The sequence below is a fragment of the Hemitrygon akajei genome, chromosome 10 (genome assembly GCF_048418815.1).
Source record: "Hemitrygon akajei chromosome 10, sHemAka1.3, whole genome shotgun sequence".
NCBI lineage: Eukaryota > Metazoa > Chordata > Chondrichthyes > Myliobatiformes > Dasyatidae > Hemitrygon > Hemitrygon akajei.
Genome location: NC_133133.1, coordinates 128,420,502 through 128,444,380, shown reverse-complemented (window position 1 = coordinate 128,444,380; position 23,879 = coordinate 128,420,502). Strand labels below are relative to the sequence as shown.

General features: G+C 39.4%; 1 protein-coding gene across 12 annotated transcripts in view; it reads left to right on the top strand.

Moving 5' to 3' along the window:
- cnot4b (CCR4-NOT transcription complex, subunit 4b) overlaps positions 1 to 23,879 on the top strand; it is a 175,427-nt gene that overhangs the window by 81,288 nt on the left and 70,260 nt on the right. For 7 of the 12 annotated variants that reach the window (XM_073058938.1, XM_073058944.1, XM_073058936.1 and 4 more), the window contains exons 6-7: positions 761 to 886; positions 18,340 to 18,473. In XM_073058938.1, the coding sequence (XP_072915039.1) occupies positions 761 to 886; positions 18,340 to 18,473 (260 nt within the window). The remainder of the gene's footprint in view (positions 1 to 760; positions 887 to 18,339; positions 18,474 to 23,879) is intronic. The other 5 variants (XM_073058939.1, XM_073058937.1, XM_073058935.1 and 2 more) reach the window with 1 other exon arrangement.

The following is a 23,879-nucleotide window of genomic DNA, read 5'->3' as shown; positions in this document are numbered from 1 at the left end:
TTGACAGTTGGCAGAGCCCCTTCTCCAAAGTTGAGAGGTTGCATAATAGGTATTAAATATCTATGACATCCGAAGATTTTTAACAAATCAGTAGTACCTAAGTAAAGTGGATTTGAAAAGACTGCTTCCAACGGTGTGAGAAACTAGGACCAGTGGGCACAGCCTCAGTAGAAGGGCGTCCCTTCAGAACAGCGATGAGGAGGAACTTTAGCCAGAGGATGGTGAACCTCATTGCCACAGACATCTGTGAAGGCTAAGTCGTGGGCTATATTTAAAGCGGAGGATGATAGGTTCACGGTGAGTAAAGGACTGAAAGTTTATGGGGAGAAGGCAGGAGAAAGATGTTGAGAGGGATAACAAATCAGCCATGGTCAACTGGCAGAGTAGACTCAACGGGCTGAAAGGAGCAGAATTTAGCCAATGTCTTATGGTCTTATCAGTAAAATAAGATTGCCAAATTACTAGTTAGTTTGCTTTACCTGCACTCATTGGGGACTAGTATAAATCTGAATAAATTGCTTTATATAGAAAGAGTATGCAACTCTGGACAAACACTGAGTGCAGAGCAGTAAAGCAACTGCCAGCTATTTAACCCTGTACAGGCAAATACCAATAATGCAAGCCTGTATCTATATTATAATAACTTAAGAGTGAGTCTGCTAATTTTTTTGATGGATCTGAATCACAGAAAAGTTGCAGCTGGTTAATTAAATTTTGACGTGACCGCCATTGTTGACAGTTTTTTTTTCCTTTCTCTCAGGCATCTTTAGGCACAACGAAGTATTGCAGTTATTTCCTAAAAAATATGCAGTGTCCTAAACCAGACTGTATGTATTTGCATGAGCTAGGGGATGAAGCAGCCAGTTTCACTAAAGAGGAAATGCAGGTATGTATACCTTCCTAAAGAAAATTATAGGCATTGTTGGCACAAAGCCCACGAAAATCAACCCTTCAAAGCCAGTTACTGAAAAGCCAAAAAAAACCTGCAAATAACGGAAATCTGAAATAAATACAGAAGTCTGGGGATAATCGGCATTTCTGGAGAAAGGGAGAGTGAATGTGTTTGGATTTCAGATCATCTGTTCTGAACATTTGCAACTTTTTGTTATTTAATTGAAATGAATGACTGACCAGGTCCTTGCATTGAAATAAAAAGGTGGTATTTCTGTTATTATCTAACTTATCAATAGCAAAACAATCAAGTATTTTTCAGCATGTGTGAACCTCAGTTTCAGTAATGTAAGTTTTGAAGTTGAATGTGGTTCAGTCAGACCATAAGGATCATTGAGGTATCTCAGAAATCTCAGATTCCTCACCCAAAAAAAAGACAAGTAAAATTCAGATTTCACATCAAAGCCAATACTCAAAGTGAGGGGTTGATAGAGAGGAGCTGTAGGCAGGTAGTCACACCAGGCCCTTGGGAGACAGATAAGTTGGGTAACAGTCAGGAGAGGGAAGGGCAGGAGTCAGATGCTAGAGAGTACCCCTGTGGCTGTATCCCTTGACAATAAGTGCTCCTGCTTGAGCACTGTTGGGGGAAGAAACAGTGGCTGCGCCTCAGGCACAGAGTCTGGTCCTGTGGCTCAGAAGGGTAGGGAAAAGAAGAGGATGGCAGCAATGATAGGGGACTCTATAGTTAGGGGTCAGACAGGCGATTCAATGGACGCAGGAAAGAAGCACGTTTGCCTCCCAGATGCCTGGGTCTGGGATGTTTCTGATCATGTCCATGATTTCCTGAAGTGGGAAAGAGGACAGCCAGAGATTGTGGTACCAACAACATAGGCAGGAAAATGGAGGAGGTCCTGAAAGCAGACTACAGGGAGTTAGGGAGGAAGTTGAGAAGCAGGACCTCAAAGGTAGTAATCTTGAGATTACTGCCTGTCCCATGTGACAGTGGGTATAGGAATAGAGTGAGGTTGAGGATGAATGTGTGGATGAGGGATTGGAGCAGGGATTCAGATTTCTGGATCTTTGGGACCTCTTGTGGTTCAGGACAAAAGGACAAGTTGCATTTCAATCCTAGGGGGACCAATGTCCTGGCAGGGAGGTTTGCAAAGGCTGTTGGGGAGAGTTTAAACTAGGATTGCTGGGGGATGGGAACCAAACTGAAGAGATGGAGGAAGAGGCAGTTGGCTCACAAATAGAGAAAGCTTGGAGACAGTGCGAGAGGAAAGATACACAGGTGATATAGAAAGGGATACACTTAGACTGATGGTTTGAGATGTGTCTATTTTAATGCAAGGAGTATTATGAACAAAGCGGGTGAGCTTAGAGCGTGGGTCAGTATGTGGAGTTATGCTGTTGTGGCCATTACAGATGGCTCAGGGGCAGGAATGTTTACTTAGAGTGCTAGGCTTTAGATGTTTCAGAAGGGACAGGGAGGGAGACAAAAGAGGTGGGGGAATGGCACTGTTGATCAGAGATAGTGTCACGGCTGCAGAAAAGGAGAAAGAATTGGAGGGATTGTCTACGGAGTCTCTGGGTGGAAGGCAGGAACAGGAAGGGGTCAGTAACGCTGCTGGGAGTTCTTATATAGACCACCCAATAGTAATGGGGACATCGAGGAGCAGATAGGGAGACAGATTCTGGAAAGGGGTAATAATAACAGGGTTGTTGTAGTGGGAGATTTTAATTTCCCAAATATCGATTGGCATTTCCCCAGGGTGAGGGGGTTTAGATGGGGTGGAGTTTGTCAGATATGTTCAAGAAGTTTTCTTGAAGCAATATGCAGATAAGCCTACGAGAGGAGAAGCTGCATTTGATCTGGTATTGGGAAATGAACCTGGTCAGGTGTCAGATCACTCAGTGGGAGGGTATTTTGGAGATAGTGATCATAGTTCTATTTCTTTTACCATAACATTGGAGAAGGATAGGGACAGACAAGTTAGGAAAACATATCATTGGAGTAAGGGAAAATATGAAGCTATCAGGCAGGAACTTGGAAGCATAGATTGGGAACAGATGTTCTCAGGGAAATGTACGGAAGAAATATGGCAAGTGTTCGCGGGATATTTGCGTGGAGTTCTGCATAGGTACGTTCCAATGAGACAGGGAAGTTATGGTAGGGTACGGGAACTGTGGTGTACAAAGGCTGTTGTAAATCTAGTCAAGAAGAAAAGAAGAGCTTATGAAAGGTTCAAAAATCTAGGTAATGATAGAGATCTAGAAGATTATAAGGCTAGCAGGAATGAGCTTAAGAATGAAATTAGGAGAGCCAGAAGAGCCCGTGAGAAGGCCTTGGTGAGCAGGATTAAGGAAAACCCGAAGGCATTCTACAAGTATGTGAAGAGCAAGAGGATGAGACATGAGAGAATAGACCAATCAAGTGTGACTGGAAAAGTGTGTTTAGAACTGGAGGAGATAGCAGAGGTATTCAGTGAGTACTTTTTAATATTCACTACGGAAAAAGATCTTGGCAATTGTAGGAATGACTTACCCGCTTGAGCAGGTAGATATTAAGGAAGAGGATGAGCTGGAGCTTTTGGAAAGCATCAAGTTGGATAAGTCACCGGGACCAGACAAAATGTACCCCAGGCTTCTGTGGAAGGCAAGGGAGGAGATTGCTGAACCTCTGGCAATGATCTTTGCATCATCAGTGGTGATGGGAGGGGTTCCTGAGAATTGGAGAGTTGCGGATGTTAGTCCATTATTCAAGAAAGGGAGTAGAGATAGCCCAGGAAATTATAAACCAGTAAGTCTTATTTCAGTGATTGGTTAAGTTGATCGAGAAGATCCTGAGAGGCAGGATTTATGAATATTTGGAGAGGCATAATATGATTAGGAATAATCAGCATGGCTTTGTCAAAGGCAGGTCGTGCCTTACGAGCCTGATTGAATTTTTTGAGGATGTGACTAAACGCATCGATGAAGGTAGAGCTGTAGATGTAGTGTATATGGATTTCAGCAAGGCATTTGACAAGGCACCCATGCAAGGCTTATTGAGAAAGTAAGGAGTCAAGGGATCCAAGGTGAGATTACTTTGTGGATCCAGAACTGGCTTGTCCACAGAAGGCAGAGTAGACCTCCTTCTGCATGGAGGTCGGTGACTGGTGTGCCTCAGGGATCTGTTCTGGGAACCCTTCTCTTTGTGATTTCTATAAATGCCCTGGATGAGGAAGTGGAGGGATGGGTTAGTAAATTTGCTGATGACACAAAGGTTGGGGGTGTTGTGGATAGTGTAGAGGGTTGTCAGAGGTTACAGCGGGACATCGATAGGATGCAAAACTGGGCTGAGAAGTGACAGGTGGAGTTTAACCCAGATAGGTGTGAGATGGTTAATTTTGATAGGTCAAATACGATGGCAGTAAAACTCTTGGCTGTGTGGAGGATCAGAGGGATCTTAGAGTCCAAGTCCATAGGACACTCAAAGCTGCTGTGCAGGTTGACTCTAGTTAAGAAAGCATACGGTGCATTGGCTTTTATCAATCATGGGATTGAGTTTAGGAGCTGAGAGGTAATGTTGCAGCTATATAGGACCCTGGTCAGACCCCACCTGGAGTACTGTGCTCAGTTCTGGTCGCCTCACTACAGGAAGGATGTAGAAACCATAGAAAGGGTGCAGAGGAGATTTACAAAGATGTTGCCTGGATTGGGGAGCATGCCTTATGAGAATAGGTTGAGTGAACTTGTCCTTTTTTCCTTGGAGTGACAGAGGATGAGAGGTGACCTGATAGAGGTGTACAAGATGGTGAGAGGCATTGATAGTGTGGATGGTCAGAGGCTTTTTCCCAGGGCTGAAAAAGCTATCATGAGAGGGCATAGTTTTATGGTGCTTGGAAGTAGGTACAGAGGAGATATCAGGGGTAAGTTTTTTACGCAGAGTGATGAGTGCGTGGAACGGGCTGCCAGCGACTGTGATGGAGGCGGATACGATAGGGTCTTTTGAGAGACTCCTGGACAGGTACATGGAGCTATGAAAAATAGAGAGTTATGAGTAATCCTAGGTAATTTCTAAGGTAAGGACATGTTTAGCATAGCTTTGTGGGCCAAAGGGCCTGTATTGTGCTGTAGGTTTTCTATGTTACTCAAGAGCATCAAGATGGTAATTGTCCTCGGAAAGAGAACTTAGAGTTATATTATTCAAGAGTGCCCTCAAGTGGACACCTGTGTATCTTTTCTTTGATCTTCCTTGTGCAGTTTTAACAAAGTTCAGTGATTAGATTATCTTAACCTGTTTTATGAAACACCTAAGAAACGGAGAATAGTTTAACCCATTTTACGCCCTTTTGATATGCTTCAGGTTAATATTCTTTTTTTACTTAATGATCAAAATTCCTTTGGTGCCTGGTGGAAATACTTGATTAACTTACATTATTATCCTTTGACTGAGAGTAGGATTATTTTTCTCTACTTTTGACACAACTTGCTCATGCTGCGTACATCAAATTAATTATGACCAATCAAGGACAGATTTGTTTGCTGCAGCAGTTTGCATTCTGTAAATGTGCTTAAAGTGGATGGACTACTTAATTGTTCTCAGTAGTTCAATGAATTGGTGTTTACTAAGTACTTCCATGCCGTAGCGAATTTTAAACATATAAGCAAGAAATGGATGACTTGGGCCGAAGCTCAGTGCAAACCAAGATAAATAACTTGGGTTTTTAGAGTTGTTTTTCAAGTGGATCATCATATTTGTCATAAACCATAATTTATCGGCATGGCCCCAGGCAGGTGAACATTACTACTGTAATAAACAGTGTCATAGAAACTAAAGCAAGTGTAATCCAATAAATAACCATATCATTGATCTGTCTTTATTCTTTGGGGGATGTGAATATGTCTGGCAAAGTGAACATTACCTGTACATCAGTAATGCATTGAGTCCTCTTTATTATTGGTGAGGTAGTGGGCAGTGTGGTTAAATCAACATTAAGGTCACTTGAACAGACGTCAAGTTTCAATTCCACTGCAGTCTTGGTGGCCAGGTGGCTCACTATGCTCTGTTCCCAAAGTAAAACAGTGGTGTACCCCAGCAAGGACACCTGCTTGTCCTCTTTCTTGCTCAGGATAACTGTACATGCCCTGCTGCTACTAACCCTGACCAGGGCATTGCTCCTCTCTTCACTGTCTGTGGTTAACCCTGTACATGCTGCCACCAGCCCTACTTCCTCGTACCATAGCAGGGACACCTGCTCGTCCTCTCCCCGGCTGTGGAAAATGCTACACACGTTTGCCAGCAGCCCTAACCTTTCCCAAACCTAGTCACCAGACCAACAGTGTAGAACAACAATGCCTGGCAAGTTCGGCCTCTATGGTCCTATGACTGCTCTGACATTAGCCATCTGCCAAATGTATGAACATCAAAGCCACATTTGACAACACAAGATCAAGAGTTGAAGTAAAGCGAACATAATGGGGGGATAAAAAATGGCTATGATTGTTAGTTGACCTCATCAGCATAACAGGAGTTTCTTGGGCCAGTGACCTGGTCCCCAGCTTCCTTCAGCTAATTTGTTGCTGGATGTTTTTGGTTACAAGAGCAGAAGTGACAACGCTTGTTGAGCTTTGCATTAGCATTTGCAACCCAGATAATGAAACAATTTTTGTACCTCTGTGCAGCAAGACTAAGCCTTGGTGTAATGAATGTACTAAATAAGTGCCAGGCTGAAAAGACCCTCCTCTTAGTGTTCTGTGACAACTCAGAAGCTGGGTATTCTGTAAAGTGACTACCTGACTTTCCAAAGCCTTCCACAGTGGAAGAGGCAGAAGTTGGCAATGTAATCTCCACCTGCCTGGATGACTGCTCCTCAAACATCACATCACACTCTACAGTATGCAGTATTTGTCTTATGAAGCTGTCTGGGTTAGTCTTCCCTCAAACCACAAGCCCACTCAACTTGAATGACAATTATTGCAGGTGCATAGCAATGCCTCTGCCCACAGCAAGCCTTGCCCATGCTGACTTGGAAACCTCCCTGTTCTCTGTCACTGGGTTTAAATTCTGAACTCCCCAATAGCAATGTGGCATCTGCCTTCACAAGATTGCGAGCTGTTGTAGAAAGTGGTTCACTGCTGCCACCTGCAGGCCAACTGAAAGGTAATGCATTCCAATCCTGCCACACTAATCAGTGGTTCCCAACCTTTTCTATGCCACGGACCCCAGGTTGGAAACCCTTGCCTGGAGGTGGTATCTGAGCAGAATCTGCTTGGAGTGCAAGTTAATGACTTGTTGGCTAGTACATTATAGTTTGTGTTGAGTTCATCATCTCATGAGCGACTTGTTATTCACCATGTTCCAGGAAGTGTGTGGAAGTTTTGGAAAGGCTGCAGAAGAGGTTCACTGAGGTTTTGCTGGATTGGAGTACAGACCAAAAACAAATGTTTGACAAAGTTGGATTGTTTTCTCTGAAGTATCAGTAGCTGAGGAGTGACCCAGTATAAGTGTGTTAAATCTTGGAAGGCATGGACACTTCAGTTAGTTTTTTTTATATAGTGTGGAAATGTCAAACACTAGAAGGCATAGGTTTAAGGTGAGAGAGAGAAATTTGTATGTAGGCGTGCAAGGCTACTAGTGGAGACTACAAAGTGGAGCTATCTAGGATGTGCTGTTGGGAGAGGTTTTTAATAGGAGAAAGAATAACAACCTATAAAAAGTATTTAGACAGAGAAACTGACCAGTGTTAAAGGCAGATGGCATTAATTAGATTGGCATGGTCAGGTGCAAAGCGCATGTTCCTGTGTTCTGCTCATAAATGTTGGTCACTATTTCAGATTTTTCAGGATGTAATTTATAAATATAACTATCATTATTAATGCAGAAGAATATTGCCATATATTATGTTGGTTATATATCCTGCAGAGGTTGGATATGAAGAGCACATTTTCTTTCTCCTTGAAGGTATTATAGAATTTCCTCCAGTTATCTCATTTCCTATTTTAAGTTGGAATGAAAATTTCCAGTAAGTGGATTGAGGAAGAAATCTTACTATAATTCTGATCAAACAAGATGATCTAAAAATATAACAGTTTCTACAAGTTTAAAAAGTAAGCATTAATACAAGTTCCTTTGAAGTTCAGGAAGGAAAAATTGTAAGGGAGGGAGGAAAGCAGTTGTCTTCTATGGAAAACGTGAAAATAAAACAGATGAAGCAAAACTGAGAGAAATGAAGTATTTTCAAGGGTGAGTAACATCAGATTTCCTGGATCAGATGGCCAATATCATGCATTTATAAGGTAGTTGGAAGAGTAGCAAATGCTGAATTTTGTGATCTTCGAAATATTACCAGAACAGCAGTAGTGAATTGGAAGCTAGCAAATGCTTTGATACTTGACCAAAGAAAGGATATGGCAGCTGTGGGCTTGGTAGTCCAATGGCAATTGATAGGGAAAATGTAGAATGGTGAAGTGTGGCAAGTCAGGCCAAGATGACATATCAGCCTGGCCTTGCTCTAAAACACAATGACATTTGATGAGAGGCAGAGCTGATGATACAGCTTTATTTGAGGTCAAAGCTTGTATTTTTCCTGTTTTTAAATAACTCCTTTTTGAAGACATTTAACTTAGTCTTCATAGAGGATTTGGATGTGAGCAAAGTCAGTTTACTGCACTGGTATGACCCACATCCATAATATTGTGTCCAGGTCTAGTTTCCTGCTTAACAAAGCATAAACAGTACATGAGGAAAAGCTATAATGGTTCACTCACTGGTTTCTGAGTCAAGTTTGTTGCATATTGGGACATTAAGCTGACTGGACGTATGGAAATTTAGAGAGAGAAGTGAATTTACTGAAATGTAAAAGGTTCTTGGTGAAACAAGGTAAATGCAAGGATCTTTATGGAGTTTATGAAGCTCAGTCACATCCGCCAAATAAGGGGTCAGGCTTGTGGTGAGAAATTTCTTCAACCAGCAAAAAGTGAATCTTCAGAAGTCTCCACCGGTGGAGGCTCAGTGGATATCTGAATATCCTGACTCACTACCATCAGGAAGGAGGTACCGGAGTATCAGGACTCGGACTGCCAACCTGGGTAACAGCTTTTTCTCCCCAGGCTGTGCGACTGAGATTGCGTCACTAGAACAATGTTACTATACTGTTTGCTGGAATCAGGTTTATTATCACCCGCATGTGACGTGAAATTTGTTAACTTAGCAGCAGCAGTTCAATGCAATACATAATCTAGCAGGGGGAAAAAAATAACGAACAAATAAATCAGTTACGTGCATTGAATAGATTTTAAAAAATGTGCAAAAACAGAAATGCTGCATATTTTTTTAAAAAAGTGAGGTAGTGACCAAAGATTCAATGTCCATTTATGAATCGGATGGCAGAGGGGAAGAAGCTGTTCCTAAATCACTGAGTGTGTGCCTTCAGGCTTCTGTTCCTCCTACCTGATGGTAACAGTGAGAAAAGGGCATGCCCTGGGTGCTGGAGGTCCTTATTAATGGACGCTGCCTTTCTGAGATACCGCTCCCTAAAGGCGTCCTGGGTACTTTGTAGGCGAGTACCCAAGATGGAGCTGACTAGATTCACAACCTTCTGTAGCTTCTTTCAGTCCTGTGCAGTAGCCCCTCCATACCAGACAGTGATGCAGCCTGTCAGAAAGCTCTCCACAGTACACAGAGTGGATTTGTTGACATGCCAAATCTCTTCAAACTCCTAATAAAGTATAGCCGCTGTCTTGTCTTCTTTATGACTACATCGATATGTTGGGACCAGGTTAGATCCTCAGATATATTGACACTGAAGAACTTGAAGCTGCTCACTCTCTAACACTTCTGATGCCTCTGAGGATTAATATGTGCTCCTTCATCTTACACTTCCGTTTAAAAAAAAATTTTTTAATTGAATTTTCAAATAGGTTACAGAAAGAAAAAAAAATTATCAACCCTTAACCCCTAACATATCCCTATAGAAAAAAAAGAGAAGAAAAAAGAAAGAAAGAATGCCTGGAAATCGGAAGATCCCCACATGCTCCATGGAGTTCATAATAGCTTTAATATGTATATTTATTTATTTCCCCAGATAACCAATAATTTTATCTTCGGAGCACCTATATATTTAATGGTATCTTTTGTAAATAAGGGTGCCAAATTTTCAGAAATATTTTATATTTATCTCTTAAATTATAAGTAATTTTTTCAAGTGGAATGCAGCAAAAAATTTCATTCTTCCAACGATCTATACTTAAGTATGAATCCGATTTCCAAGTAACTGCAATCGCCTTTTTGGCTGCTGCCAATGCAATTTTTATGAATTCTTTCTGATATTTATTCAATTTGGAATTCGATTTTATCCCTTCAATATCGCCTAGTAAAAATAATGTTGGATTATGTGGAAGTTGTATTCCAATAATTTGTTCCAGTAAAACTCTTAAATTTGTCCAAAAAAGTTGAATTTTAAAACAAGATCAAGTAGAGTGTAAAAAAAAGTACCAATTTCTTGATTACATCGAAAACATTGATCAGATAAATTTGAGTTTAATCTATTTATTTTTGTGGTGTAATATATAATTGATGTAAAAAATAATATTGTACTAATCTTAGTCGGAACATTTATTGTATTTGTCATACTGTCAAGACATAATCTTGACCAACTTGTTTCATCAATTTTAATATTCAAATCAGTTTCCCATTTTTGTCTTGACTTATGAATTCCTTGTTTAATTGCCTGTTTTTGAATCAAATTATACATACCAGAAATAAATTTTTAAATTTTTCCTTTATGAATTAAAGTTTCTATTTCATTAGGTTTCGGCAATAACATTGTTTGACCCAGTTTATCTCTTAAATAAGCCCTTAATTAGAAATAACAGAAAAGAGTGTTATTTGATATTTTATATTTATTCTTTAATTGGTCAAATGACATTAATATACCTCCTTCAAAACAGTCTCCTATATATCTAATCCCTTTGTGAAACCAGTTATATAAAAGTTGATTATCCATTGTAAAAGGAATAAGTTTATTTTGAATTAAAGGTCTCTTTGCTAATAAAGATTTCTTTATCTCATCATCAACATTTATCTTATTCCATAAATCAATCAAATGTTTTAGTATAGGAGATTCTTTTCCCATCTCCATTTAGATTCCCATTCATATATAAAATCTTCTGGTATATTTTCTCCTATTTCATCTAATTCTATTCTAATCCATGCCGGTTTATCTTCATCAAAAAAAGATGCAATAAATCTAAGTTGATTTGCTTTGTAATAATTCTTAAAATTTGGTAATTGTAACCCTCCTAGGTCAAATTTCCATGTCAATTTTTCCAATGATATTCTTGACATCTTACCTTTCCAAAGGAATTTCCTCACACATTTATTTAACTCTTGCAAGAACTTCTGTGGTAATTGTATTGGTAGTGTTTGGAATAAATATTGTAATCTAGGGAATATATTCATTTTTACAGCATTGACTCTACCTATTAATGTTATTGGTAACATCATCCATTTATCAAGATCCTCTTGAATTTTTTTCAATAATGGCAAATAATTTAGTTTATATAAATTCTTTATATCATTATCAACTCTTATACCTAAATACTTTATACCATTTATCGGCCATCTAAATTGAGTTATTAATCAACATTGACTATAATTTCCTTTAGTAAGGGGTAGAATTTCACTTTTATCCCAATTTATTTTGTACCCTGATATTTTCCCATATTCTTCCAATCTAGAAGATAATTTATACAACAAATGCAATGGGTTAGTTAGATAAATCAAAACATCATCAGCAAATAAGTTAATCTTATATTCCTCCTGATTAACTCTGAAACCCATAATATCTGAGTCAGTTCTAATCAATTCAGCTAATGGTTCTATCGCCAACACAAATAAAGCAGGTAATAATGGACAACCTTGTCTAGTTGACCTTGTTAACTGAAATGATGTTGAAATTTGGCCATTTGTCACCACTTTAGCTTTGGGGTTAGTATTTAAGGTTTTAATCCATTTTATAAAGGATACTCCTAATCCATATTTTTCTAATACCTTAAATAAAAAATCCCATTCCAATCTATCAAATGCTTTTTCTGCATCCAAAGCAACTGCTACACTTATTTCTTCCCTCTTTTGTGCCAAATGAATTATGCTAAGTAACCGAGTTACATTATCTGCCGATTGTCTATTTTTAATAAATCCTGTTTGGTCCACGTGTATTAATTTTGTTAAGTATTTAGATAATCTATTAGATAAAAGCTTTGCTATTATTTTATAGTCCGTGTTCAACAAAGAAATAGGTCTATATGATGTTGGCTTTAAAAGATCTCTGTCTTTTTTTGGCAATACTATTAAAATAGCCGTCGAAAAAGATTCTGGAAGTTTATGCATTCATTCTGCTTGGTGTATTAGCTCCATAAAAGGAGGAATTAATCTGTAAACTTTTTGTAAAATTCAGGCGGAAAACCATCTTCTCCTGGAGATTTATTACTCTGAAGTGATCCTAGAGCTTCTTCGACCTCTTTTAATGTAAAAGGCACATCTAATCCCTTCTGTTGTTCCGAATTCAATTTTGGGAGAGCTATTTGTGATAAAAACCTTTCTATCTTTCTATCTCAACAATATCATTTTGTGATTCTGATTGATACAGTTCTGAATAAAAATTTTTAAAAGTTTCATTGATTTCTAAGGGTTTATAAGTAATGTTATTTACACTTGTTCTAATTGCATTTATCGATTTGGAAGCTTGGTCTGTTTTTAACTGCCAAGCAAGAATCTTGTGTGATCTTTCACCTAGTTCATAATATCTCTGTTTAGTTCTCATAATTGCTTTTTCTGTTCAGTATGTCTGAAGTGTATTATATTGTAGCTTCTTATTAACAAGTTGTCTTTGTTTTTCTTCTGTCATATATCTTTGAGATTCTTTTTCTAATTTTGTAATCTCTTTTTCCAATTGATCTATTTCTACCATATATTCCTCCTTAATTTTAGAAGTATAACTTATTATCTGGCCTCTCAAATGTGCTGTCATCGCTTCCCATAATATAAATTTATCATCAACTGAGTGTGAGTTTGTATCTTAAAAAAAACTGAATCTGCTTTTTCATAAAATCACAAAAATCTTGACGTTTTAATAATATTGAATTAAATCTCCATCTGTAAATCGATTCCTCCTTATCCATCATTATCATTGTCATTATCAAGGGGGAATGATCGGACAATATTCTTGCTTTATATTCCATATTTTTCACTATCTTGAATATTCGCTGATAGTAGGAAAAAATCTATCCTTGAATAAGTTTTATGTCTATTTGAATAAAATGAATAATCTCTTTCTCTTGGTTTAATTCTTCTCCATATATCAATCAAATTTAGATCTTTCATCAATGATAAAGTTAATTTTGCTACTTTTGGTTTTGTAACTACCTTTGTTGATCTATCTAAAACTGGGTCTAGACAAAAGTTAAAGTCTCCACCTATTAATATTTTATCATGTGCATCAGCCAAATTCAAAAAAGCCTGTTGTATAAATTTTACATAGTTTTCATTTGGTGCATAAATATTCATAAGAGTCCATAGTTCTGAAAAGATTTGACAATGTATAGTTACATATCTTCCCGCAGAATCAATTAATACATTTTGTATTTTCATTGGTAAAATTTTGTTGACCAAAATTGCAACTCCCCTTGCTTTTGAATTAAATGAAGCTGCTATAACATTTCCCACCCAATCTCTCTTTACTTTCTGATGTTCTCTCTTTGTTAAATGTGTTTCTTGTATAAAAGCTATATCTATTTTCATTTTCTTAATGTATGTTAAAATTCTTTTTCTTTTCACCGGTCCATTAAGCCCATTAACATTAAAACTTAAAAAATTCAGTAAATTAGTCATTATTTTTAACGGGGTTACTCCAGTCTATAATAACACATAATATTTCAACTCTCATAGTACCTTGGGGAATTATTTTAAAATTCTCCATGTTGCTATGTGTGTCCCCTCCGATTATCCAGGCAAAGAAAGAAAGATAAAAGAAAAATAGATTATAAAGAAAAAAATAACAACCCCCCCCCCCCCCGCTAATGTTGTGAATGAAAGAAAACACAACATTACCCCCCTCCATTGTGCGGGTCATGGCAAACACCATGATTACACATGTGAATCCCGTAGTGATCGATCCAAAGTTCCCCCAGCTCCCCTGTAACATGAAAAAAGTATATATAAGAGAAGAAAAAATGTCACTACTCTCGATTAATATTTCTCAAATTTTTACCTTTCTCCCCCTGTATCATATAATTAAAAGTATATTTAAATATTCTTCTGTCCTTAATGTCCATCAACTCACTTCACCGTCCCCGTCTTCATCTTTAATCTATTTCACTTTTAAATCTTTACTGTGTCTAGCGAATATTTGGGAGTTCTTGTGCAAGCTCCTCTGCATCCCGATGATCAGTAAAAAAAATCTTCTTTTTCCGTCATCCAAAAAAATTATCAGTGTTGCCGGGTGGCGCAATATAAATTTATAACCCTTTTCCCATAAAACTTTTTTCGCTGGATTAAATTCCTTCTTTCTCTTCAAAAGGTCATAACTTATATCAGGATAGAAAAGAGCTGCTTTCCCTTCTATCATCAGTGGCTCATTTCTCTTTCTGGCTCATTGGGCAGCCGCCTTCAGGATCTTTTCTTTATCTTGATACCTTAAGCATTTTATCAAGATTGGTCGTGGGTTTTGATCAAGTTGAGGTTTTGGTCTTAAGGCTCTGTGGACCCTTTCGATTTCAATCAACTGGGTTCCCTCTTCCATTTCCAAATTTTCTGGGATCCATTTTTGAAAAAATTTTATTGGATCCTCTCCCTCTATCCCTTCTTTAAGACCAACAATTTTAATATTTTGTCTACTAAAATTTTCAAGCACGTCTATTTTTTCCAACAGTCGTTTTCTTTCTGATGTCCAGGCAAGAATATTATCTTCTATTTTATTCACTCTATCAATAGTGTCTCCCACTATTTCTTCCAGCTTTTTAACTTACTTGTCCATTTTCTGTTTTTTCACCATTTTATCAAACATAGTCTTCATATTTTAATATCATCTTTTATTATTTTGAATGTTTTTAATTCTTTTAATTCATGCATTATTTGCACCAAAGCTTCTCTTATGTCTCCAGAATATCTTTCACCTCCAACCTCTTCCTGTTGTTCTTCTTTTACCTCCTCATTTTCATCTGTATGTTCCAGAGAATCCAAATCCACCTCAGGTTCATTTTCACTTCCACTTCCAATCGTAGCTGGGATTTGTAGTTCAAATTGCTCATGTCTGCGCATGCCCTTTCCTGCGCGCACGCGCAGTTCTGTTGTTCCTTCTTGGAGACTGTTGATGTTGCCGCCGATTCCTGTTCTGTATCGCCGGAGGTAAGATGCACTTGAGTCCGAGGCTTCTTCATGGTGGCTGGCCCAGCTTGTACTGTCTTCAAAGTAGAAGTTTTCTTCTGTATCTGTTTAGGAGGCATATCTAAGGAAAATCCTGAGTAGTTTAGACGTAGTTTTTAGAAAATATTTATTAACGTTTCTTCACTTAAACATTAATTTATTAGTTTTTTACAGGAGAGCTGGATTTCCACGTCCCGATCCTACGTCATCACGTGACGTCCCCCATCATCTTACCCTTCCTGAAGTCCACAGTCAGTTTTCATCTTACTGACGTTGCGTGCCAGGTTGTTGCTACGGCACCACTCCACTAGTTGGCATATCTCACTCCTGTATGCCCTCTCATCACCACCTGAGATTCTACCAACAATGGTTGTATCATCAGCAAATTTATAAATGATATTTGAGCTATGCCTAGCCACACAGTCATGTGTATATAGAGAGTTTTAAGCAGTGGGCGAAGCACCCACCCCTGAGGTGCGCCAATGTTGATTGTCAGCAAGAAGGATATGTTATCACCAATCCGCACAGATTGTTGTCTTCCAGTTAGGAAACCGAAGATCCAATTGCAGAGGGAGGTACAGAGGTCCAGGTTCTGCAAATTTACAATCAGGGTTGTGGGAATGATGGTATTAAATGTGAATTACAGTCAATGAGCAGCATCCTGATGTAGGTGTTTGTATTGTCCAGCTGGTCTAAAGCCATGTTGAGAGCCATTGAGATTGCGTCTGCCGTTGACCTATTGTGGCAACAGGCGAATTGCAGTGGGTCCGGTTCCTTGCTGAGGCAAGAGTTCAGTCTCGTCATGACCAACCTCTCAAAGCATTTCATCACTGTCGATGTGAGTTCTACTAGGCAATAGTCATTAAGGCAGCCCACATTATTCTTCTTAGACACTGGTATAATTGTTGCCTTCTTGAAGCAAGTGGGAACTTTCGCCCACAGCAGTGAGAGGTTGAAAATGTCCTTGAATACTCCTGCGATTTGGTTGGCACAGGTTTTCAGAGCCTTACCAGGTACTCCATCGGGACCTACTGACTTGTAAGGGTTCACTCTCTTTAAAGACAGTCTAACATCGGCTTCTGAGACGGAGATCACAAGGTCATCAGGTACAGCAGGGATCTTCACAGCCGTAGTGTTCTCCCTTTCAAAGTGTGCATAGAAGGCTTTGAGTTCATCTGGTAGTTAAGCATTGCTGCCATTCATACTACTGTGTTTCGTTTTGTAGGAAGTAATGACTTGCAGCCTTTGCCAGAGTTGCCATGCATCTGATGTTACCTCCAACCTCATGAAATTGGCTCTTCGCCCTTGAAATAGCCCTCCGCAAATCATACTTGGTTTTCTGGTACAAGCCTGAGTCACCAGGCTTGAATGCCACAGATCTTCAGCAGACAAAATACCTCCTGGTTCATCCACTGCTTTTGGTTTGGGAATGTACAATAAGTCTTTGTGGGCACATGCTCATCCACACAGGTTTTAATGAAGTCAGTAACAACTGCAGCAATACTCATCCAGGTTTGAAGATGAATCCCTGAATACAGTCCAGTCCCCCGATTCAAAGCAGTCGTGTAGGCGCTCCTGTGCTTCCCTTGTCCATACCTCCTTGGTCCTCACTGCTGGTGCTGCAGTCTTCAGTCTCTGCCCATACTCAGTGAGTAGAAGTACAGTTAGGTGATCGGACATTCCGAAGTCAGGGCATGGAATAGCACGGTAGGCGTTCTTGATGGTGGTGTAGCAATGGTCCAAGTTTCCTCTGGAATTGCAGTTGTTAGTGATGTTTTTCAGAATGGCCTGGTTAAAATCTCCCAAAACGATGGTAAAGGCGTTGCTGCTTTGTGCATGTTGATCCCATTACTCAGATCATCTAAAGCCTGCTTGGCATTGGCCTGAGGTGGAATGTAAACTGCTACCAAAATGACCCCAGAGAACTCCCATGGTAGGTAAAAAGGACGTCACTTTACTGCTAGATATTCCAGGTCTGATGAGCAGAATTGGGACAGCACTGATATATTTGTGCACCAAGAAGTGTTGATCATGAGGCATACTCCTCCACCTCTGCTTTTGAGAGACTCTATAGATCTATCCTGATGGTGTATAGTAAACCTGTCGATCTGGATCGCTGCATCCAGAACAGAAGGGGTTAACTAGGAATCCGTGAAACAAAGGACACATGCGGTCCTCATGTCCCTCTGATTCAGCACCCTGGCTCTGAGATCATTGATTTTATTTACCAGCAAGGTTGTCGGTATAGGGAGTTTAAAACCCCGTTTCCTTAAACGCACTTGTAGTCCCAATCTACACCCACGCCTCCTCTGAGGTGTCCTCCGTGGGCACTTCGAACCACAATCAGTGTTGTTTCCGTCGGTTTTAAGCAGCGACAGTTCGTTTAAATGCATTGACATCTTTGTTGACTGGACTGACCTTGGAAGCAGTTGTGCTTTTTAGCTGTATCAGGCTGAAACGGGAATATTTAATCATATCCATTGAGAGTACTGCTGCTACTCATTGCGCCTCAGCATCCCGGAAGTAGAATTAATTTGTGGTAATGTTTTATTGTGGGTGCACTGTGGTCTGGTGGAGCATTAGGTTTATATATGTACAGTCAGATGACAATAATCTTGACCATGATATTGAGGTAATCATGGATTTGGACATTACACAGTAAATACATACGTTAATAAAGTACGTTAATGGGGCACTAACGTGAAACCCAATTACTTACATATTGAATAGCATGTATGACACAAGAGGTGGAATTGACATTATTATTTGTCTTAGATTCTGGAACAAGTGTTGTGGGATATCTGGTTGGAGAAGGGATTTGAACTTGAGATTTCACTGAGGTCAAGCACCCTTTTCTTGATTTACAGGGAGGGAGAAATTCAAATAATGATTTCTCACCCCTCGTTATTAGTACTAAGTATTGTAATTAGCAATCATCTGCATCATTTTATACACTTTGTCAAGGGTATAAATTGCTCTTGTGCTTTGTGCCACTCTGCTTGCATTGAGCCCCGGTAAAGTTATCTCATTTTCTTCCACAGGCAGGAAAACATCAAGAATACGAACAGAAGCTGCTCCAGGAACTTTATAAAATGAATCCCAACTTTTTGCACCAGTCATCCAGTACAGTCGACAAAAACAAGAACAAAATAGTTACACAGCAGAGGTATGATGCGTAAGTACTGCCCTGGCCTCCTGCTTGGCCTGCTTCTTTCTGTTTGCATTCACGTTTATACATGAATTTCCTTTCCATTCCGCCTGTTGATATGGGTCAAGTCGCTTTTGCTTAAGTACATAATTTTACTCTAAGCTTGTTAAAGTGTCCTTTTGTGATAGATATATTTATCAACTGAGGAAATGGGCTTTATGAAGCAAGCAAATTGGCCTGATTATGATGGACACTTTTCCAGTGTGCACAGGTTGGGTCAGAGATCTTGCTTTATTTCTGCTCTCTTGCCTGTTCAACAGTAAAACAACGAATAATGGTTGGGCTTGCTCTCTTGTTACATTGCTTTCACAACACCTTGTTACCATAAGTGTAGTGACATATTGGCACATTGGAAAAGCCCACATGAGAATTTTTGGATGAGTAAATGGTTGATCTCAAACCCATCTGTGTGTTTGTTTCCTTCATTTAGTTGCGTTCATTTGTAGTTAAAATTATGATTCTTTTGATGACAATTAACTAGACTCCAACAGCTCACACTCATCCCTCAATCACACTTTACTTGTACTCAAGGAGAGCAGACTGGTCCCTGTCACCAGAATGTTCTGAAGTTTGACCAAAGAAATAACTTTTTAAACTGAAATTGACTAGTTGGATATTGATCTATTAGCAACTTTGTGAACTTCTGAATCCCAACATTTGCATATTTAACTACCAATCATAATACATATTTCAGGCCAATTATGCTTGAGAATTAGTAAAATAACTGTCTAGCAATGTGTTGCCCTAGAATTCTTTGTTTGGACCTTCATTTTGTCTTGGTACGCTGAGAGATCTTGATTCTCAGGCTTGAACAGAAAGACTGTACAAAGGAGAGCTAGGCTTTCGCGAACCTTGTTCATTCGGGGTGATTGCACTATGTCTGCACGCTGTCTCTATCGGCTTATTGTTTTGGCCTTTGGTTGAAGTGAACTTCCACACTCAGAAAAGGTTGTACAAAGGGAAGTCCAGCTCTCAAAGGTCTGGTTCAGCTTGCGGACTATACGGTGTCTGCACTCTGTTCTGTCCGCATACCCTTTTAGTCCTTGTTGCAACGTCCACAATTCTGGGAAACTTATGAGGAGGGTTTTAATCTTGGTGATGATTTTAAACATTTTTGCAACTTTATTGATTAAACCTGCTTAAAGTGATAAGCATATTGAAGATTGAACATTGAAGATTGAATATTGAACATGTTTCAAGAACATTTTGTTTCATGGAAAAGTGATTATAACAATAAACAAAGAGAAAGCTATTGTAAATTGTGATTTTGTTTTGTAGTCTTGATGGGAGATGTGAAAATAATTTGGAGTGGTATGCATAGTTCTTTGAAGATAATATTGTTTATATCCATTTATCAACATTGTAGATAATCTGTAGCTTGTGCTTCAATTGCATTGCATTGTTTGGGCCAATTGAGTCTTGATTGGTGTGAATTAGTATTTACCCAACATAATAATTTGTCTGCTATTACTGGAATATGCAGGAGAATGAAAATTTGGAAATTAATTTTAATAAATGGTTGCTTCTTTCAGACCGAAATGAGTTTAAATAATTTTACTCAGTAATAGTCAGTGTTAGATTAATATTGCTGTTAGTACTGCTTCAGAGACACCGATTTGATATTGACCTTGGGTGCTGTTTGTGAGGAGTTTGCATATGTTATGCCTGACCACATAGGTTTCCTCTCAGTCTTCTCAGTTCCCACATCCCAAAGATGTGCTCATCGGCTAATAGACCAATAGGTCAGTGGCATAGGAACTGAAGGAGAATTGACAAACATGTGACAGAAGGTATTGGCATACTGCAGGACGATGAAGTTGATGTTCCCTGCTGGGTCAGAGTAAGGAAAAAAACATTTAAATGAAAAACACTGCTTTTACTCATCTTGTTAGCTGATGACTGCCCAGTACTAATTTGCAAAGCTATGAACAATTAACACCCATTGAAACCTCCCACTGATTTGCTGCTCTGGGTGATGAAAGTCAAGTGCATGTTGTTAATTTTGTCCACTTGATTCAATTTGTATTTATGCATGGTTCAGAAATGTATCTGTGCGGAATGACTGATCAAATATTTCCTGGGCTGAGTTACGAAGCTTTTGTTTAAATTTTATCAAGATTTTCCTTGACAAGACGTGCATTGTAATCCATTAGCTCCCAATTGCATCAGTATGGTCATGCTCAGATAGAAAATTGTTTTCAAACTTGAAATGAGGTGCTGTTTCCTTGTTTTATGTGTACTGGGGTACCTTGCAGAGCATTAGAAACCTAATGCTGTACCCAAGAAGAAGCTGTATCTTCCAGCCCAAGTCTCACCATACGCAGGGTGCAAAGAAAGTGTTAAATCTGCAGGGAAGGAATTTGGTGTAAGTCTTGCAGATGTGGCAGCTTCTCTTTGGTCACAGCTTATTCCCCTTTCCTTTACCCGATTGATTCCCAATTGAGGATCCAGATATACTGTACCTCTCACCTCATTTAGTCTGCATTACTTGGAAGTGAAAACTTGCCTTTCATTCTAATGCTTTGATAACTTGTTTCCGCGGTTGTGAACAGAGAAGCTTTCCATGTAGTACTAATTAAGCCTTCCAATATGTATCAGTTGTCAAGTCCCTGTAGTGTCGAGCTTCATAGGATCATAAAAATTACAAAATTGTCATTTAGGTCCATTTGGTTTGTAGAGAGGGAAAAGTTATTTGAATCCCTATTTGCAGCTGTTCATAGTATTGTAGAGATTAGGGCACTTAAAGAGCCTGCAGAAAGCAGGAGTTTCCAACTTGTATTTGTTTCACATCTTGTGTTTAAAACTTCAACCAACTAATTTGTTTTATGAACCTGGTACATTGGGCTCCCATATAATTTATATGGAAGTGCCAAATGCCTATTAACAGTTTTTTAAGTTTTGCCTCTTCTAATTAAATCTGCTTCCTACTGCAAAGTAAGCAGCCATATTCAGTTTTTCGACAGAGCTACCATTCCCATTTCTAACTAGTGTTGAGTTTCGTGTTCCCTTTACAGCTACTTCTGGGACACTTCACATGCTCTCCACCATTTTGTTAGCTTTGAATTCCCTGGCACCCACACTCTCATCTTCACTGGCTGGTCAGTCTTCTTACACCCCATCAGAAAGGTATTCAAGTCTTCCACTTAATTCATCAAAGATCTAATCAATTTCTCTTTATTAATGCTCACATGACTAGCAAAGCTTGTACATTCTGAACAATTTTGCTTTTGATTCTTCCTGCAAAGTTTGGGCACTTGCATGGGCCTAGTTCTGCCTGTTTTTTTTTTTGATGGCAACATGGAATGGTCCTTGTCCAAGAGAATGTCTGGAACTACTTGCCAACTCTGTCACATCAGCTGCATTGGTGCCACAACCTGCATTTGTGTAGGACTCATCAGTTTTGTACCTTTTCTGCTAACTTCCAACGTGCTTTCAAGTTCACTTATATTATTCCTGACCCTTCCTTGTCTGGATCTCTTGGTCAATAAGCAATCCATTGTCACTCCTATAATCCCACACCTCTTCCCACATAGACTCTTTCTCCACTGTGTCTGCTCTCAAGGATCTCCATGCCAGTACATGTGAATTTTTTTTCAGGAAACGTGGCTTCTCTTCTGTTATTGAGTCCTCTCACATTTGCATTTCCTTGTCTTGCTTTTACCCCTCAGCCTAACATCTACCTCAAAAAGAGAAAAGAGTTCCTTTAGTCCAGCTTTCCCTCTGTTATTCCCCACATCCAGCATATCATACTTAGCCATTTCTGTCAGCTGCAATGGAATTCCACCATTCATTGCATCTTCTCCACACCCCCCCCCCCCCCCAGCTCCTTATGCAAGGACCACTCTCTCCATGGCTCCCTGCTTCATCATCTCTCCCTATTCTCCACTCATTGACCTCTGGCACTTTCTCTTGCAATTGCAAGAAAAGCCACACTGCCTCCATCACCAATACTGGGAGATCTGGACAGCCCTTCCAAGTGAGGCAAAGATTTATGCACACCACCTCCAACCTTGTCTGCTGTTTTCATTTCTCCCAATCTGGCCTCCTCTGTATCAGCGAGACCAAGCATAAACTAGGCAAGGAGTTTGCAAATTACCAGCACTCTCTAGTGACCACCCCAAGCTCCCAGTTGCATGCCATTTCAATTCCCCTTCAAATTCCCACATTGACAAATCCATCTTTGGCTGCCTTCACTGCCAGGGTAGGGCCAAATGCAAACCTCTCATTTCACCTGGGTGGTCTATAATCCAATGGCATGAATATTGAATTTGGCTACTTCTGGAAACCCCTGCTTCTGCCACCCCACCTGATTGTTGGCGCATGCTCTTGCTCCTTCTGATCCATTCCCACTTTGGTCCCTTTCTAACTTTTCTCATACCTCACATCACCCTTTATTCCTGCTCCTCACCCCTCTGAAAATACATTATGGTTACATTTACCTCCTTCCTATCCACTTTATCCATTTGATCCCCTCTATTTTCATCTGTCCATCTCTCCCTTGAGTAGAGTAGTTCCCCTTATGACAGGCTTCGTAAATTCCAGTCCTTGTCAGCTTTGTGTCCCTGCTCAGCACACTCCAGCTCTTATCTCCAACTTCATTTTCCCCTCACTCCTCGTTGGTCCGCCTCACACCTCCTGACCCATTTTCCCTACTGTCTTGCCTGTACTGGCTACTTTCCTACATTCTCAGTCCTGATGTAGGATCTTGACCCAAAACAGCAACAATTCATTTCCCTCTACAGATGCTGCCGACTTCCTCCAGCACCTGCTGTCTCTTTGCCTTCCTGCATAGAACTGCATGTTGTGAGTATCAGTGCTCTGCTTGGTTTTGCATGTAGTTCAGACATAAATCTTGTTCTTCTGCTTGGCAAGAAAATAGCTATCCTGAATATCTGTTTCTTTTTCCTTTGGAACTTTCTACCTGCCCTCCAAGCTTTTATTGTCTCATTGCTAGTCAGCATCCTATCGTATACTTTATTCTTTCTGTCTTTTGCCCAGAGCAGTTTATTGTCCAAAATTAATTGCACTTGCCAATTTACTAGTGTGCTGCCCAATCTATTTGCTATATTCTTGCAGTTGTTTATTCTCCCCAGATTTATTTGCATGGTCAGTCTTGTTTACTATCATCTGATGCATTTTCTACATGTAAACCAAAATCATTGATTGGATTTCCTGACAACGCAAAACATATCCAGCTCATCACAGAACAAAGATGCTGTCTTAGTTTATTTTAAAAAGAAAGCCACTATGTTTTTGTGTATTATCTGCTGAATAGTGATGTAAAAATCTCATCAGATTTATTACAGTTAAAATTAGGAAATGGTTAAGCTCCACTCTTGTCAATGATTTTTTTCTTTCTAATCTACTTGTCAA